Here is a 16,375-nt window from a genome sequence, read left to right as displayed (position 1 = left end):
CTATGGTGACCATCTACAAGAATGATCTCATTATTGACTTTAACTCCTTTTGTCTCTGGGATGGGCTGAAAGGTTAAATCTACACAATTACAATTCATGTTACTGTTCAATTACATCAGCATTTTAAAAAACATTTTTAAGTTGTAGGAGTAGTAACTAGAATGCTTGATTTCTGCCATCAGGTCAGCCCACATCATCTTATGTAACATGTCCTTGTGCAAGGCACAATTTAACCTCCATGTAATGCAGTGCTATACAATGCCAAACAGATCAAATAAAATCACAATCAAACTTCATTTGTGCAGCCATAACAGGCAGGTGCATTATATATTTTTTTTTAAAATCCCTGAATCAATGTCTGGAGGCAAATGCATTATATATGTGATTTTGTTTTATAATCCCAGCATCGGTGTCCAGAAGCATAGGGATTTTGTGATCACCTTAGTCTGTTTTTTCATCCATTGTGTTGTGCTATATTCAGTTTTAGTAGTTTCGCAATGGGCATGAAAGATGATTTCCGGTATGCAGCCTGTATAAGCCCATGATCTTCTTTTAGCCCACATGATATTACTTGGATAATGTCAGAATCCCCCCACTACTGTAATCACACACTGGATATTGTTAAAGAAAATACATGTGCACAATTAACATTAACCTTAGGGTTGGTCCATGGACATTTAGGGATGTAGCCAAGAAGCCCAGTTTGGGAATGGTGACCAAAACCAGTTGTTGTGGGTGTGGACTTTACAAACACAGGCATCTATGGGTGTTTTTCTTTCTATTTTGTCTGGTATTAGACTAAATAAAAGCAACAAATATTTTATCTTAAATGTATGTATAGTTTATTGACAAAACAGTGATCAATCTAAAAATTTTGAATTTTCAAAACTTTAAATAGTTTTTCCATTAAATGTTTTTCAAGTATTAGTAGCTATCTAACAATGCAATTTTGCAAGTTTTGTGTGAGTTTTTTTTTCTTCTCCTTTTTTTCTTGTAACTCAGAACTACCAAACATCTTTGTATGTATTTTGTCAGTGGTATTTCCTGGATACCAAGCATGCTTAAGTGTTACTGCCATACAGCTCAGGGTTTAATTTCAGAAAATGTTTGTCAAAGGCACAAAGATAAAAGTGTGATAATCTGTTTTCCAGGCAGTGAGAAATGCAGCCATTACTTTGACAGCTACAATCTATATGTACATGGGTCAGCAGTTACGGATGTTCTTTGAAGACGAGAAACCAGCCTTGTTACAGCAGATTGATGCAGAGATTGAAAAGGTTTGATTTTCTCTTATTCATTAAAATTAAATGTATTATTTTTCACCTTGATTAAACAAAATCTTATTTGACAGGCTTTCAGGTGTCTTTTGTACCCTCTACTTTTTCGGCCATCTTTTTCTCCTTTTCCTAGTTTTCTAATCATATCTATTCTAAATATTTTTTTGGCTCCTACTATTTCCCTAATTTTCCCAAAGTTTTCCTTTTCTTCCAGTTAACACTACTGTACTGTCTCTACTTTTTGTTTTAAACAGTCTTTTATCCACTTGACACATACTAACCAGCATGAAGAGGTTATTTGATTCTTGTGCTTTTTTCCCCTCAATAATTTATGCAATTTTAAAGGAACTGGTGCTTTGGTATTGTAAATTTATGTGGCAGCCCAGTCTGTCTTTTTGTTGTGCTTCATATGTGGTACTTACAGTGTGATTGTCTGGACTGCAAATAAAGCTTGGCAGTTTCCTATATTCTTGAAAAATGAAGTTTTCTGAATTGGAGGTGCAGAAATTTGAGTTGAGATATGGTTAGTTCAACAACAAAATTAATGGAAAGTCCATCCTATTATTCAGTGTAACTTTTCACTCAGATTTTTCCTGGTTTTAAAATATTACTTTGTCCCTTCATTTTCACAAAACTGTGCTTGAAAACCTGTTGTCATCAGGAAAAAGTTATGATGCTAATTATATATTCTGCAAAGTGTTCAGACCAAATTATTGGGAAATGCAGATATCTTTTTTTATACCCCTGCGATGGTAAAGATACCATTAAGGAAGTTAAATGGAGATCTTTTGCACTGAAAAAACTGTGACTTTAGCATGTGATGAAGTTAAGAATTGTTACGTAAATGGGCCCCAGTTGTTCTTGTGGGTTTTTTTTATTGCTTTAAATTAATGTCATTGTCAAAGTTCAAAAAAATTGCTGTATATATGTGTTTTACTTGCTATGTGATATTTTGTATATCCTTTTTTAGTGTAGATGTATTTACCAGGCTATGTGATATTTATATTTATCCTTTGTTACAGTGTAGATATGTTTCCCTTTTTATGTGATCTCCATGTTATATCCTTGTTACAGTGTGGTTGTATTTCCCATTATTTATTTTAAGTCTTTAATATTTAAGGTAAAGGATGAGAAACCTCCAGTGCCAACAAGGGCTTACAGACCTGCTGGTGTAGCAGATGATGAAGAGGAGGAGGAGGAGGCAGAGAAAGGAGAGGGAGAGGCAGAGGATGAAAATGTGAATGATCTTGTACCTAGAACTGATGTCAGGTAGGAATCATGTCATATTTTATTTCGCAGCTGCTGTTAACAGTGGATGCATTTTGATTGGCCTAGGTATGTATATTAGGTTGTCCCATGTTCAGTATGGACAAATTTGGTAGGGATCCTCCAGTACATTTGTAGATAACCTCCCATGTAATTAGTTTGTGCCTTTTTTAAAAATCAGTTTTTGCATTGTTTTAAAATCAGTTTTTGCATTTTCAACTAAGACTTTATTGGGTGAAAACCTTGTTAGCACAGTTATGCTAAAACCACTCAACCTAGGCAAATTTGATCTTGTACAGTGTTCCATTGTTTCATCAATTCCTGAAAATTAATGAACCCTCTTATAACACTGCAGCAGAAATTCTGTTTTGCTACAAATACCTTACCCAATCATCATGCCTAGGGAGAACTACTACCTTGCAAAGCCAGCCTTCCCAGATAAAAAATTCTAGCTAACAAAGCTAATACATATCTGCCCCAAAAGGTGGCAGTCACTAAGAGTGATCGGGGCCCCGAGTGGCCGAGTGGTCTAAAGCGCTTACTGTTCCGGATCACTGCCATCTCACCTCTGTCTGCGTGGGTTCGAGTCCAATGCTCGGCTTGCGTGGATATGTGGGAAATCCGGCCAGTAGCTTCTCGTGGGTCGGTGGTTCTTCCCTGGGTTTTCCAAGGTTCTTCCTCCACCAGTTATACTGGCCGCCATGTATAGCCTATCATGTGCTAAAAAATGGTGTTAAACTCTACAACAACAACAACAACTAAGAGCGAACCCTTTGCACGGGGAATGGTGGCCAATCCAGTGAATATCTTAGTTATTACTTCCACTTGTGCTGAGCAGCACACACTCGACAAGAGAGGTCTCACAAATTCCATTATGAAGTTTCTGGAAGTTCTACACTTACAAGTTGGAGGAGTCTTCGGTTCAGAAGGGAAGTATATGCCATTTAATTTTTCCAACTTTTCTTTCTTCCTTTGATGACGAAGTATTAGTTTTATAATATGATCCTGTGTGGGTTCGAGTCTTGGGTTTGGCCTATGTGGGTATGGGAAAAAGCTTGCCAGTAGCTTCTCGTGGATTGATGGTTCATTCCGGGGTTTTCCCAGGTTCTTCCTCCACCATTAATATTAGCTGCTATGTATAGCCTATCCTGTGCTGAAACATGGCGTTAAACCCTACAACAACAACAACAACAATTTGATCAGTTTGCTATAGTCACACAATAGTATTTACATATTTGCATGGGTAGCCTATGTGACACCTCACATAGTTCTGGCTATAGTTATATATTACTTGTGCATGCAAGTTTGTCATGGGCTATAGGAAACTCATAAGAGATATATAATTCCACAATGCATTGGTACATAAAGGTAAGTTTTCTATACCAATGGAATCTTAGCTTTTGTGTGCTAAGTTTTATTGATTTTATCTGTTCAGGCTGTTATTGAGCCTTTCTACAGGTAACATTGTTAATTTATATCATATATTGGTGCTTCATTGCCTTCATTATGGTATCTGCTACTTGCACCATATTCCAGGTAAGCTTATATATAAAGTATAGTTCTGCACTGACATGGAGTTTTAAAAAAAAACAGTCGCAGGGTTACACATGTGTATACGTTATGCTCTATTTGTCTTACAGATTAAACCATGGGTAAGACAGATGTAAACTTTGCAAATACTGGAAGGATGCTGCTGACAATCAGTCCACAGCTCCAGGCCCCCCATTCACAGCTGCAACAGAATAAATCTTTATTGATGATACCAATAGGCCTTTCTGCTTCAGGGTTTGACTCCATATCTATTGCTGTCGAGCGGGTTTGACTCCATATCTATTGCTGTCGAGCAAGGGAAAGAGCAAACAAAACAGCCTAAATTACAATCTCAAACAGCAGATGCATTGACCGGCTACATAGCTCAAGCATCCCATACCCTGTCTGAGCAGCATGAATTAGACATCATTCCATCAAAAGATGGCCCACATCCATTATGACTGTACTAGGCCATGTACATGAAATCATAATGGGCCATGGCCTCAAAAGGTACTGACATTTTGGACTGTCAACAACATCAGTTACAAGACCCAATCACCGACTGACTATTTTCTCATAAGTTCCAAAATTTCGCCTTCTGTTCTAAAGGTCCCATACCTCATTATTTCAGATGGACACCTCAGCAGCCAACCAAGATATTGCAGCCTTGCGGATGACAAAACCATACTCTATATATATGGATTGGACATCTTTTAATGATACTCAGCAGTTAGTACACAACATCCTGTCCATGGGCTTTTTGTGGGACTTAGTAACTATGGCAGTCTTCCAACAGGTGGAACACAGCTTATTTTCTCCCACTCTGAATCCCACAGGACATGAACACACCTTAGCTGATGCCATAACTTTTAGCACACCTTGTCCACTGCAAATTTACACCTGGCAATATGAGATACAGACCTCTCTACCTCCATCTTCCTTAAGAATCACCATAAGGCCAAGTTACACTTGCAAACTTTATCTTCCAGTCTCCAATTGAATGATCAGGTTGATGAAATACACAAACAAGAAACCATGGAAACCAATTTTCTTCCATAACAATTTCAGCATCAGCAGAGTAACATTCAGGGAAATCAACAGAAAGAGTGCTGTGACGCCCCTAAGACACAAACCTCTGAAGCAGTTACACCCATTGAAAACCACAGTTCTCATGAACAAAATTGGATAAGAGATAGAGAGTGATTGTTTTTTCCATTGTTTCTCTGCATGACAGCCTCCATTTCTCAAAAATGACATAATCTTCCCACTGCTCATACCATGGATCCTGGTAGGAGGAAGGCTCCTAGTTTTTCCTATCAAGCATGACGAGATCTGCCATGATGATCAATGGACCTGCCAAGTGGTTTTTTGAGGCACTCATTATCACTTTTAGCACACCTCATCCACTGTCCAGGGTCCCTTCATCTACAAATGCCCCCATAGACCCATTCAAAGCCACTACTTTGCAGCAAGAAATAAAATAACCTCCTCCTCCAGAAAAGGGCAGTAGAAACCATTCAAAATATAAATTCTCCGTTTTTATTGAAGACCTAAGCACACACAATCAGTTCATAGGCAGTCATGACATGTCAGTTCTGCTCATGGCAGTACCAGCTTTCATCACCGAGAACATGCTCCCTTCCATAGGTTACCAAACTTTAGTAATGAAATCTCATCTAAGCTGAACACTTCAGCTCAAGGCCACCTACAGGATGTAATGTGAGTTCTGAAGTAATATCTAAAAAGAACAGCTATTGTGTTGAGGGAGATCATGCCTATTCTTAGCTCTCAAATAAGAACAGTGTGATATATCAGCACAGACACTTTCTTCCTGGATAATGGGTTTTTTGCGTTGCATATCAAGAAATAACCCCAGATCAAATGAATTTGTTACACTTTTGGCTCACAAGGTTAGAGCAGTCACAAAAAGACTATTTGAGCAAAACTGTTCTCTGACATTATTTATGCTGCAGGATGGAGATTGGAGTACACATTTTCCAACTTTTATCTAATAGATCTTTCAGTCCAAAGGGATCATCATGATCCAGTGGCACTTATAGCCATGGCACAACAGGTCATTTGACAGCTTCAGAAAGATGCTGCTTCATGACTTCTGGATTTGTGGGAGGGAGTTTTTTTCCCCTTTTTGAAGTCATTCCATGACATAAGTCTTATTTCCAATTGGGTTATCTGGATGCAGTCGGGCTGTTGGGGGCAAGGGGATGTACCTCCCTCCACCTCTTATCTATTCTCCTACATCATTGTGATTGGTTAACATATTTAAAGGAGAAATCAATTTTTCTACCTTAGGAGAACTACTGCTGCCATGCAAATCATAACACACATAACAGGATTTTCTGCCAGTCTCTGTTCCAAGGGGAGATCACTCTTATTGACTGACATACATCGGCAGACTGCTTTTAGGTTTTTAAGCTATCAGTTTTTATCTGGGAGGGCTGGATTTGCATGGTAGTAGTAGTTCTCCTAAGGTATTATGATTGGGTAAGTATTGTTGAAGAAACCTATTTTACTTGAAAAATTGGTTTCTTACAGTAAAAGCAAACAAACAGACCCTTGTTTGATTGGCAATTAAAAATCGCTACCAAAATTAGTAAATGAAAAAATTAAAAACAACGGTTAATACACATTAATTTGGAAACATCATGAAATTTGCAAATTTTAATGAGAAATCATATATTGTCTAAGATTGTTTTGAAAAAATATTTATCAGTAAAAAGAAACAATACAGTCAAAACCGATCAATATCAATTACCTGTGGGAAGAGCACAACTAGTCTTCGTACACAGGTGACCTATATGCAGCTTAAAGCAGTGTGAGACCATTGTTTGGGAAGAAAACACCTGAGTATGGAAAATAGGTGACCATTATATACAAGACTTTTATATAGGAAATTTGCCAGGGTAGGCACTAGGATGGCCATTATGTTCAGGTGACCATTGGGATAGGTTTGATAGAATATGATGAAATATTGATCAACGAAAATGGAGAAAGTCGACTGGTGGCAACACATTTAGAAATAATAAAGATGTTTTGTCAAGTGAAATTTGTACTTTCTGTTTGGTTTTTTGGAGCAGTTTCATTGTAATAATTATTAATGTGACGTACCCTCTTCTATTCAGATGTGAAAAAAGTCCTTTGATTATGTTGATGATGTGCTTACTTAGTGATAAAGCTAGATTTATTCTGACAAGTATTGAAAATTGAATGGACCATATAGCACATGCTAATTAACATTAATTTGTCTCAGTTGATTTCATTATACTAAAGATGCCAGCATCACAATAACATTTATGTGAAGGGTTAGCATATATATTTTTTTTCAATCACACTGTCAATAGCACTGTTTCTTTTGCCATATCTGTGGATTATTCCTCAAAATTTGCAGTGATGCATTCAATAATAAGTTTGCAAGCTATAATAAAATGCAGCAAATTTGTTTTTTCTCTTTCTTTTCTGTTTATTTTTTTCTGATGCAGATTTAGTGTTCCGTGACTGCAATTTTTTTTTGTTGCTTTTTTTAGTACTAATGATGTAATACATAGTGATGTTGTATCAGTGAAGTCACATTCAAAATTGTATCTTGAGGGATTACCCACTGAAATATATCAGTACATAGTGATGTGCTATCAATGAAGTCATCTTTAAAATTGTATTTGGCTCTCACAACCTTTGAAACTTTGGTTTCTTGGTGTTATCTTGGATATAAGAGTTCTCACTTGAAAGGGAAGAAAATGCAGTTTTACTGATACACAGATATGTAATGCATATCAGCTTCATTTGTAGTAAAAGTCTGTCATCACTTATTGACTTCATTGACTTCTTTAATGTCCGTAAATATTAAAAATATTTAGATGAATATTTGTATAAGGCAATGGTGATCGGGGGCCCCGAGTGGCCGAGTGGTCTAAAGCGCTCTCCGTTACGGATCACTGCCATCTCACCTCTGTCTGCGTGGATTCGAGTCTAGGACTCGGCCAATGTGGGTATGTGAGAAAGCTTGCCAGTAGCTTCTCGTGGGTCGGTGGTTCTTCCAGGGGGTTTCCCGGGTTCTTCCTCCACCATTAGTACTGGCTGCCATACATAGCCTACCGTGTGCTGAAAAATGGCGTTAAACTCCACAACAACAACAATGGAGATCATAATTCTCATATATCAACAGAAGTTTTAAGCACAACACACATCTCATGTCCCATCCATTTTGGCAGTCAGTGTTTATGGATCCAGTTGTTTGCAGGTTATTAAAGGAGAGGTGTACATATGTTGTGTGTTTGATTACCTGATCAGGTTTTATGTTTTTGCTATTTCAGTGATTTTTGTCTCACATGCATAAGCATAATGACACATCGGTGTCACTCATGGCTTTCTTTATCCGACATCCAGTATGACAACCAGAGTTGCCATCTTGTAAATCTTGGTATGGCTACTTCTCCTGAGTGGAAATTCATTTTGATTTGATGTTTTCACCAATGGACTTTTTATGATATCTTGTTGGTCTTGAATTGAAATGGTGTCTTTCTGGTATCCATGATGGCCATCACAGTGGCCATATTGAAAATATTGTTATTGCTGCTCCTCTAGAATGGATAATTATATATACATTGGGTTTTTCACTAAAAAACTTATTATCATGTCTAGTTTGTCATAAATGAAAATTGTACTGTTTTGACAGTGAGTATGAGCACCACAGCTGCCATCTTGAAATCTAGTTATTGAAGCATCTCTTGAATGGATAGTGATCTCAGCAGAGGGTTTTAACTAAAAGACTTGTGATGTCTGGTTGGTCCCATATGAAAATTGTGCTGATCTGATTTCCAGTCTGGTGTCCACTCTGGCTATCTTTAAAATCTTCTTATTGTTAATCCTTATGAATGAAATGTAATATTGTCATGGGTTTTTACAACAAGACTTATGAGGTATTGTTGTTCCAGAATGAAAATGGTGTCAATTTGATGTCCATGTTGTTATCACTACTCCTTCTGATTAGATGGTCTTATCAATATGGGGTTTTACTGAACAACTTTGCACGATGTCTAATTGTTCCTAATGATGCCATTAAGACTGTGCTTTCCACAATGGCCATCTTGAAAATCTTATCACTATTTCTCTTGAATGTATGGTCATATCAGCATGGTGTTTTCACAGAAAGACTTCTGATGTCTAGTTGGTCGTAAATAAAAATGGTGCTGGTCTGATTTCTAATATGACTGCTACAATGGCCATCTTGAAAGTTATTGCTATTACTATATCTAGAAGGATGGTTATATCAACCAGAATACTTATGATGCCTTTTTGGTCATAAATGAAAATAGTACCAAGTTGACATCCAGTATGTCCACCTCGGCAAATAATTTGAAGAATATGATGGTTTCAACACACTCATTTTGAATTCCTTGAATTTTTTTCAGCCAGTTTAAATTTTGATTTTGTAGATAGGTACATCTCAAATGATTTTAATTCAAAGCCCTTTATGACCTGATATTCAAGGTCAAAGTTGTCTAGTTTTGGATCTCAAATGAGAGTGGCTTGTGAACAGGAGGAAATTAAAATTGATAAAACAATGGACAGTTAATAATTTAACAAAATTCTATATGTGGATGCATCTTGAATGAGTTTGGTTATTTTATATCAATGAACTTTTAGTTTAAGGTTAAAGATGACAGGTCGTTAGTCTTCATCCTTCGGAAATAATATTGAATATGTTAATTCATCTCAAACTTATCAAAATGAACTTTGACCCAATTTTTATACACTTGTTTGCCTCAATAATTTGTGATAATTTCAGTCAGAAAATTAAAAATAAATAAAGAATGAAAGAGATTTTAATGAACTTAAACAAAGTTCATCTTGCCTAGTGATGTGTGAAGGACTACGATTAAAATTGTTGGTTGTGTTCAAAGGTATTTCATATTTTGGCTGTTTAGAACTGTATAACAGCTATAAAGGTTTTTGTTCGACCTATATGTATATTAGTATTCAAGATTAGTATTCAAGATTTAACTTTCTGATTTCCTTGCCTTCCAGTGACCAGTTTACTGAAGAGCTTATGGCAATGATGGTTGACAAGAATTGGAAAGTTAGGGGTGAGGCTTTACAGAAAGTTATCAGCATTCTGAATTCTGCCAAGTTTGTTACTGCCAACTTGGGACCATTGCCAGAAGCCCTGAAGACAAGGCTGAATGACAATAATAAGATCTTAGTGAGTGAATTCACATTTCAACAATCTTGTTGCTATTTTAATAAACTTCTTTTTTAAAGCCCGGGTGGGTTTTTTATTTTATTTTTAAATATATCAGAGAATTGCATCTGTATAATTAAACAGTTGTCACATCACATAATTACAGAGATCCACTTAGATATAGGTTTAGCCATTAGTTCTGTTGTAATGTAAAATCATTTGCAATCAAAAGAACACAGCATTTAAATTCTCTTCTGTGTCGCATTTAACATAGAACTTATGTTGTTTTAAGCTTGAATGTCAGGCTGGGAATGGCATCGTATTACTGATGACCAACGTTAACTTTGTTGGTCCACTTTTTTTTCATTTTGAACTGATTTTTCTCCAGTTCCAATGCTATCATGTTTAAATGTATACATATTTTATATTCTGTTCCTTAATTCACATTTCATTGTTACATTTGTTATTTATAGGTAACAACAGCCATTGGGATATGTGTCACCCTTGCCACCAGCTTGGGACCTCATTGTAAAGTTCACGTTAAAATCATAGCTCCTGCCCTAATTGGATGTCTAACAGATACCAAGGTAAGATTGAACCACATTGCAAATTTCATGTTTAAATCATGGCTCCTGTCCTTGCAAAATGCCTAACAAATATCTGCAACATATAGTACGGTATGAATCAGTCACATTGTAAAGTTTATGTAAAATTATAGTTCTGGTCCTCATTGGATACCTAACAGAAGCAAGGTAAGATGGGATCACTTTGTAAAATTTATGTTAAAATCATAGCTCCTGTCGTCACTGAATATGTAACAGAAAGCAAGGTATGATGGGACTGCATTGTAAAATTCACGTAAAGATCAGTTCCTGTCATTGTATTCCAGACAGATGGTATGGTAAAATAGTTTTACAGAATGTAGATTGAATCTGTCAGTATAATAATAGTTGGGTTTTAAAATATCAATTTTGGCTAGAGAAGATATGTTATTGTTAAGGCTGCCTTATTTATTAATGTTTATACACTAACAATGCAAGACTTACAATTAACCAATCAGAAACACCCATTTTCTACTACTGTTGTTTTTTAACCTAGCACAGCATGCCAGAACAATGCCATTGTTTAAACTTATTGTTAGAGCAAACATACAGACAGTCAATTATACTAGCAGACCGATTGTTTATAACACCACCACAAATGTGGGTGGAAGGGCATATAGTATTATTATTGTCTATTCATTTGTTTATATACAGCCATCTGTCTGTTTAGGTCAGTTTTCAGACGGGGCATGCATGTTCCATGAAAATAATGAATCCTGTTCTGTGGTAAACTTATAAAATGTACAGTATATCCTCTCTATCTCAAGTCTTAATTAATGGGTAGGGACTGTTTGGATATATTCTTGGCTACGTATAAAACATTGAGACCTAATTTACCTTTATCTTACAAAATATAGACAACATTTAACTGGTGGAGGATAGAATAAATGTATTGCTTGTACATCATTGCATACTGTTTTGCTATATTTTATGCTGTCTGGCAAATACAAATGTGTATTTATTGATGGAAAAGCATAGAATGTGGAATCCATTAATTTTATTTGTAATGATCTCTAATTTTAAAATTCTATCTTGTTGGATTAATGGCATTGCCACGATGAAAATTGATCTTATGTGGTAGAAAGGTCAAGTTTGCAAGAGATGGAGTCTTGAGGGTATGATACTTGTCACATATTAGGCTATAAATTTAAGAGTCATGTCATTGTTTGTCATCTTTCAGCCTGCCCTCAGATCTGTGACGATTGGAGCATTAAATGCTTGGATAGATCATACCACACTCCTGCCATTAGTGGAAGCTGAAATCCTCAGTGAATCCCTCAAGAATGAAAATCCCTTCCTCAGACAAGAGGTATATTCCATTTGGAATCCCCTGACTGGCCATAACATTTCGTTTTCTTTAAGCATTACTCTGCAGATGACTGTGAGCTAACTCTTATTAGGAGTCAACAGACTTCTTAATAGCTTTTACTGGAATATTTTAAGGTTAAATTTTTATAAACCTGCCATGAGATCGAGTATTATATGTGCTGGTGTGTCAGTCCATTTATTTGTTACCAGTTTTGTTTTTATGCAAAAATTTGAGTTGTCCACCATCTACAGTTACTAAATTTTATGGATGTCTTGTACTTGGGTTCAAGGAAAGCACCAGGGTAACAAGGTCAAAGATTAAGGTAACTGAGAGAAGGAAAATAGTTTCAGCACTACAACTTGAGTTCACCATCATCAACAATTACCAGACTTTGTAGCTGGCTTGCATATGGGGTAAGTTTTGGGGTCAAGGGGTTAGAATCAAAGCGACTACAATAACTCATGTTCTTAACCAGCTAAAGTCAACAAATGTTATAGATGGTGTACGCTTGTGGCAAAGTACAGCTGTTTCAAATTGAGATAAAAATGTCAACGTCAGTAATTGAAAGAAGGTATATGTTGCTGCACAGTAACTTTAGTTCTTCATCACTAACATGGACCATGCATTTTGGATGGCTTACACTTGTGATAATGAAGAAGCCTATTGACTTTAAGATCAAAAGTCAAGGTCATTGAAAGAAAAAAGATGGTTTCCAAAAACTAACATTAGTTCTACAGCACACACCTGGACCACACTTTCTGGATGTTTTGCACTTTCTGTAAGGAAGAAATGAATCAGTTTGGAGATTGCAATGTTAAAAGGTCAAGTCCACTAAATTAAAGAAGAAAAATGGTTTCTGCAAAATTATTTCAGTTATTGACCATATACCTTTACCAAATTTTTAGATAATTTATATTATGTTACATAAGAAAACAGCCTGTTGATTATTCTTGTCAAAAGGTAAAAAGTCCTGATCAATTTGGAAGAAGACAAACATTTTTTAAAAATAATTTGAGTACCTTGACCAAAGTTTGTGGAGGGCTTACACTTAAGATATTGAAGAGGCTTACAGATTTTGTAAACAGAGGTCAAGGTTATTTTTGGTCAGTTAAAAAAGCAGGTTTGACAGAATAACTTGTTCTAGAGTAAAAGCCTTGTCCAAATATTGGATGGCTTGCTGCTGAGGTAGTAAGGAAACCTATAGAATATGGGATTAAAGGTTTGAGATCACAGTGATGTTAAGTCCGATAAGAAAATAGTGATTTCTACGTATAAAGTTTCATTCAGATATTAAAAAAAATAGTTGTTTCTGCATGTAAAGTCTAGATTAAGACAGTGTAATAGATGATTCAGACACCTTAATCGGGATTATCCCGGGTCAACCATACTGTGCTGGTGCTTATATAGAGGACTAACTATGTATACAACTATAGTTATTTTGTATTTAAAAATGATGTATACAGCTATAGTTATTTTACAAATGATGTATACAGCTATAGTTATTTTACAAATGATGTATACGGCTATAGTTATTTTACAAATGATGTATACAGCTATAGTTATTTTGTATTTAAAAATGATGTATACAGCTATAGTTATTTTACAAATGATGTATACAGCTATAGTTATTTTACAAATTATGTATACAACTATAGCTATTTTGTATTTAAAAATGATGTATACAGCTATAGTTATTTTACAAATGATGTATACAGCTATAGTTATTTTACAAATGATGTATATAACTATAGTTATTTTGTATTTACAAATGATGTATACAACTATAGTTATTTTGCATTTACAAATGATGTATAGAACTATAGTTATTTTGTATTCACAAATGATGTATAACTATAGTTATTTTGTATTTACAAATGCTGTATACAACTTTAGTTATTATGTATTTACAAATGCTGTATACAGCTGTAGTTATTTTGTATTTACAAATGCTGTGTACAACTATAGTTATTTTGTATTTAAAAATGCTGTATACAACTATAGTTATTTTGTATTTACACATGTTTTTAATTCTGGTTAAGTAAATAAATTTGACTGGTTTCAGTAGGTTAGTTATAAACTGGCACCTCTGTATATCTGAGATGAAATAGAATGAGGTCATGTTTACCTAATTGTTTTTTTCAGTTACTTGGTTGGTTGGCAGAGAGACTGCCTAACCACAAGCCCCTCCCAGCTGAGCTGAAGATGTGTATCCCCCACCTTCTGAACTGTCTTGAGGACAGAAATGCTGATGTTCGGAAGAAAGCTCAGGATGCTCTTGTCCCGTTCATGATCCATGTTGGCTATGAATCAGTATTCAAAGCTACAAACAAACTTAAGGTTTGTTGTATATGATTCACATACCATTTATCCATGATTTTTATACAGTCTTAAAGACTTGTTGTGGTAAGATAAAAAACATGGGATTTTTTTCAGGTTTTATGAATATCCTATCGTAATTTTTTCAGATGGTATGTTGATAGATTTATTTTCAAAAAATAATCTTTGAAACTATCTGGAATGAATGTAAATTGGTCTTCTCTGCTGGTATGTAGTGATAGCATATCATGGTTAAGTGATATGTCTGCTGGAATGTTTAGTGGTGACAGATCATGGTTTATTGCTGTGTCTGCTGGAATTTTATGTGATGGCAAATATTGGTTCACTGCCTTGTCTGCTGGCATGTTATGTGATGACAGATTGTGGTTTTCATTGCTGTGTCTGTTGGCATGTTGTGTGATGACAGATTGTGGTTTTCATTGCTGTGTCTGCTGGTATGTTATGTGATGACAGATTGTGGTTTTCATTGCTGTCTGTTGGCATGTTATGTGATAACATGTTGTTTTTATTGTTGTGTCTGCTGGCATGTTATATGATGACAGACTGGTTTTCATTGCTGTGTCTGCTGGCATGTTGTGTGATGACATTGTGGTTTTCATTGCTGTGTCTGCTAGCATCTTATATTGTGCCTGCTGGCATGTTTTTTTGTGCCTACTGGCATGTTATGTGATGGCAGATCTTGATTTACTGCTGTGTCTGTTATATTATGTGATGGGAGATCTTGGTTCAGTGCTGTGCCATCCAGTAATGTTATGTGATAGCAGATATTGGTTCCATGCTGTGCCAGCAGGCATGTTATGTGATAGCAATTGTGGTTCACTGCTATGCCTACTAGCATGTTATGTGATAATAGATCTGGTTTAGTGTTGTGCCTAGAAGCACATTGTGTGATGGTACATCTGGTTGAGTACTATGTCTGGTGTCATGTTTTGGGACGGTAGATCTGATCCAGTACTGTGTCTGATGACTCATTATTTGATAACAGATCTGGCTTAATGCTGTTTGGTGGCACATTATGTGATGGTATGTCTGGTTGAGTACTATGTCTGGTGGCATGTTTTGGGATGGTAGATCTGATCAGTACTGTGTCTGATGGCTCATTATTTGATAACAGATCTGGCTTAAGGCTGTTTTGTGGCACATTATGTGACGGCATATCTTGATTCACTACTGCATCTGATGACACATTATGTGATAGTAGCTCTTGCTTCACTGCTGTGTCTGTTAGCCTGTTTTGTGATTGCAGATCTTGGTTCATTGCTGTATCTGCATGCATGTTATATGATTGAAGATCTGGGTTAATCATCATATCAGTTCAATGCAGTTTGCAGATCAGTGTATGTTATAGATTGATACGGTTATGATAATTTGATGATTGACAGTCTTATTATGACAATTAGACTTAAATATATAGTTAATGATTTGATCATGTAAAATCAAAGGAAACTGTACTTTTCAGATCATATAAGTTCTATATGTCCTAAACTGATGTTAGATCTTGAGTTATAAAAGACATCCAAAAACTGTTGAGAAACAGAATTTACATAATGGGAACATTCTTTTGACATTAGCAAAACTGCGATTTTAGGTTATGGGATATTCTTTTAATATGAGAAAAACTGAAATTTTAGGATGTTTGTTTGAATAGTTTTATTTACTGGTTATAGGAGAAAGAAAGGAGTAGTGTTTAGTATATGTGGCTTGATTATTAGAACAACATTTTTTGTTTGTGGGTTTTTATTTGAAAGCACATTTACTCTTTCAAATTATTTATTGTTGCTGAAGTTGATGAGAGGTCAGTAAACAAAGCTTTGGCTTATTTGTTTGGTTTGGTATTTTGGTTTGTTGGAGCGCAAGT

General features: G+C 35.7%; 1 protein-coding gene across 1 annotated transcript in view; it reads left to right on the top strand.

The window, feature by feature from the left end:
- LOC149787827 (cytoskeleton-associated protein 5-like) overlaps positions 1–16,375 on the top strand; it is a 279,152-nt gene that overhangs the window by 114,857 nt on the left and 147,920 nt on the right. The window contains exons 22-27 of the mRNA XM_089974049.1: positions 1,152–1,277; positions 2,398–2,546; positions 10,116–10,290; positions 10,743–10,856; positions 12,052–12,180; positions 14,323–14,517. Of these exons, the coding sequence (XP_089830175.1) occupies positions 1,152–1,277; positions 2,398–2,546; positions 10,116–10,290; positions 10,743–10,856; positions 12,052–12,180; positions 14,323–14,517 (888 nt within the window). The remainder of the gene's footprint in view (positions 1–1,151; positions 1,278–2,397; positions 2,547–10,115; positions 10,291–10,742; positions 10,857–12,051; positions 12,181–14,322; positions 14,518–16,375) is intronic.

This window comes from Sinohyriopsis cumingii, chromosome 11 (genome assembly GCF_028554795.1).
Source record: "Sinohyriopsis cumingii isolate HCF-2022 chromosome 11, ASM2855479v2, whole genome shotgun sequence".
In the NCBI taxonomy this organism is placed as follows: domain Eukaryota; kingdom Metazoa; phylum Mollusca; class Bivalvia; order Unionida; family Unionidae; genus Sinohyriopsis; species Sinohyriopsis cumingii.
This window is presented reverse-complemented; position numbering and strand designations above follow the sequence as displayed.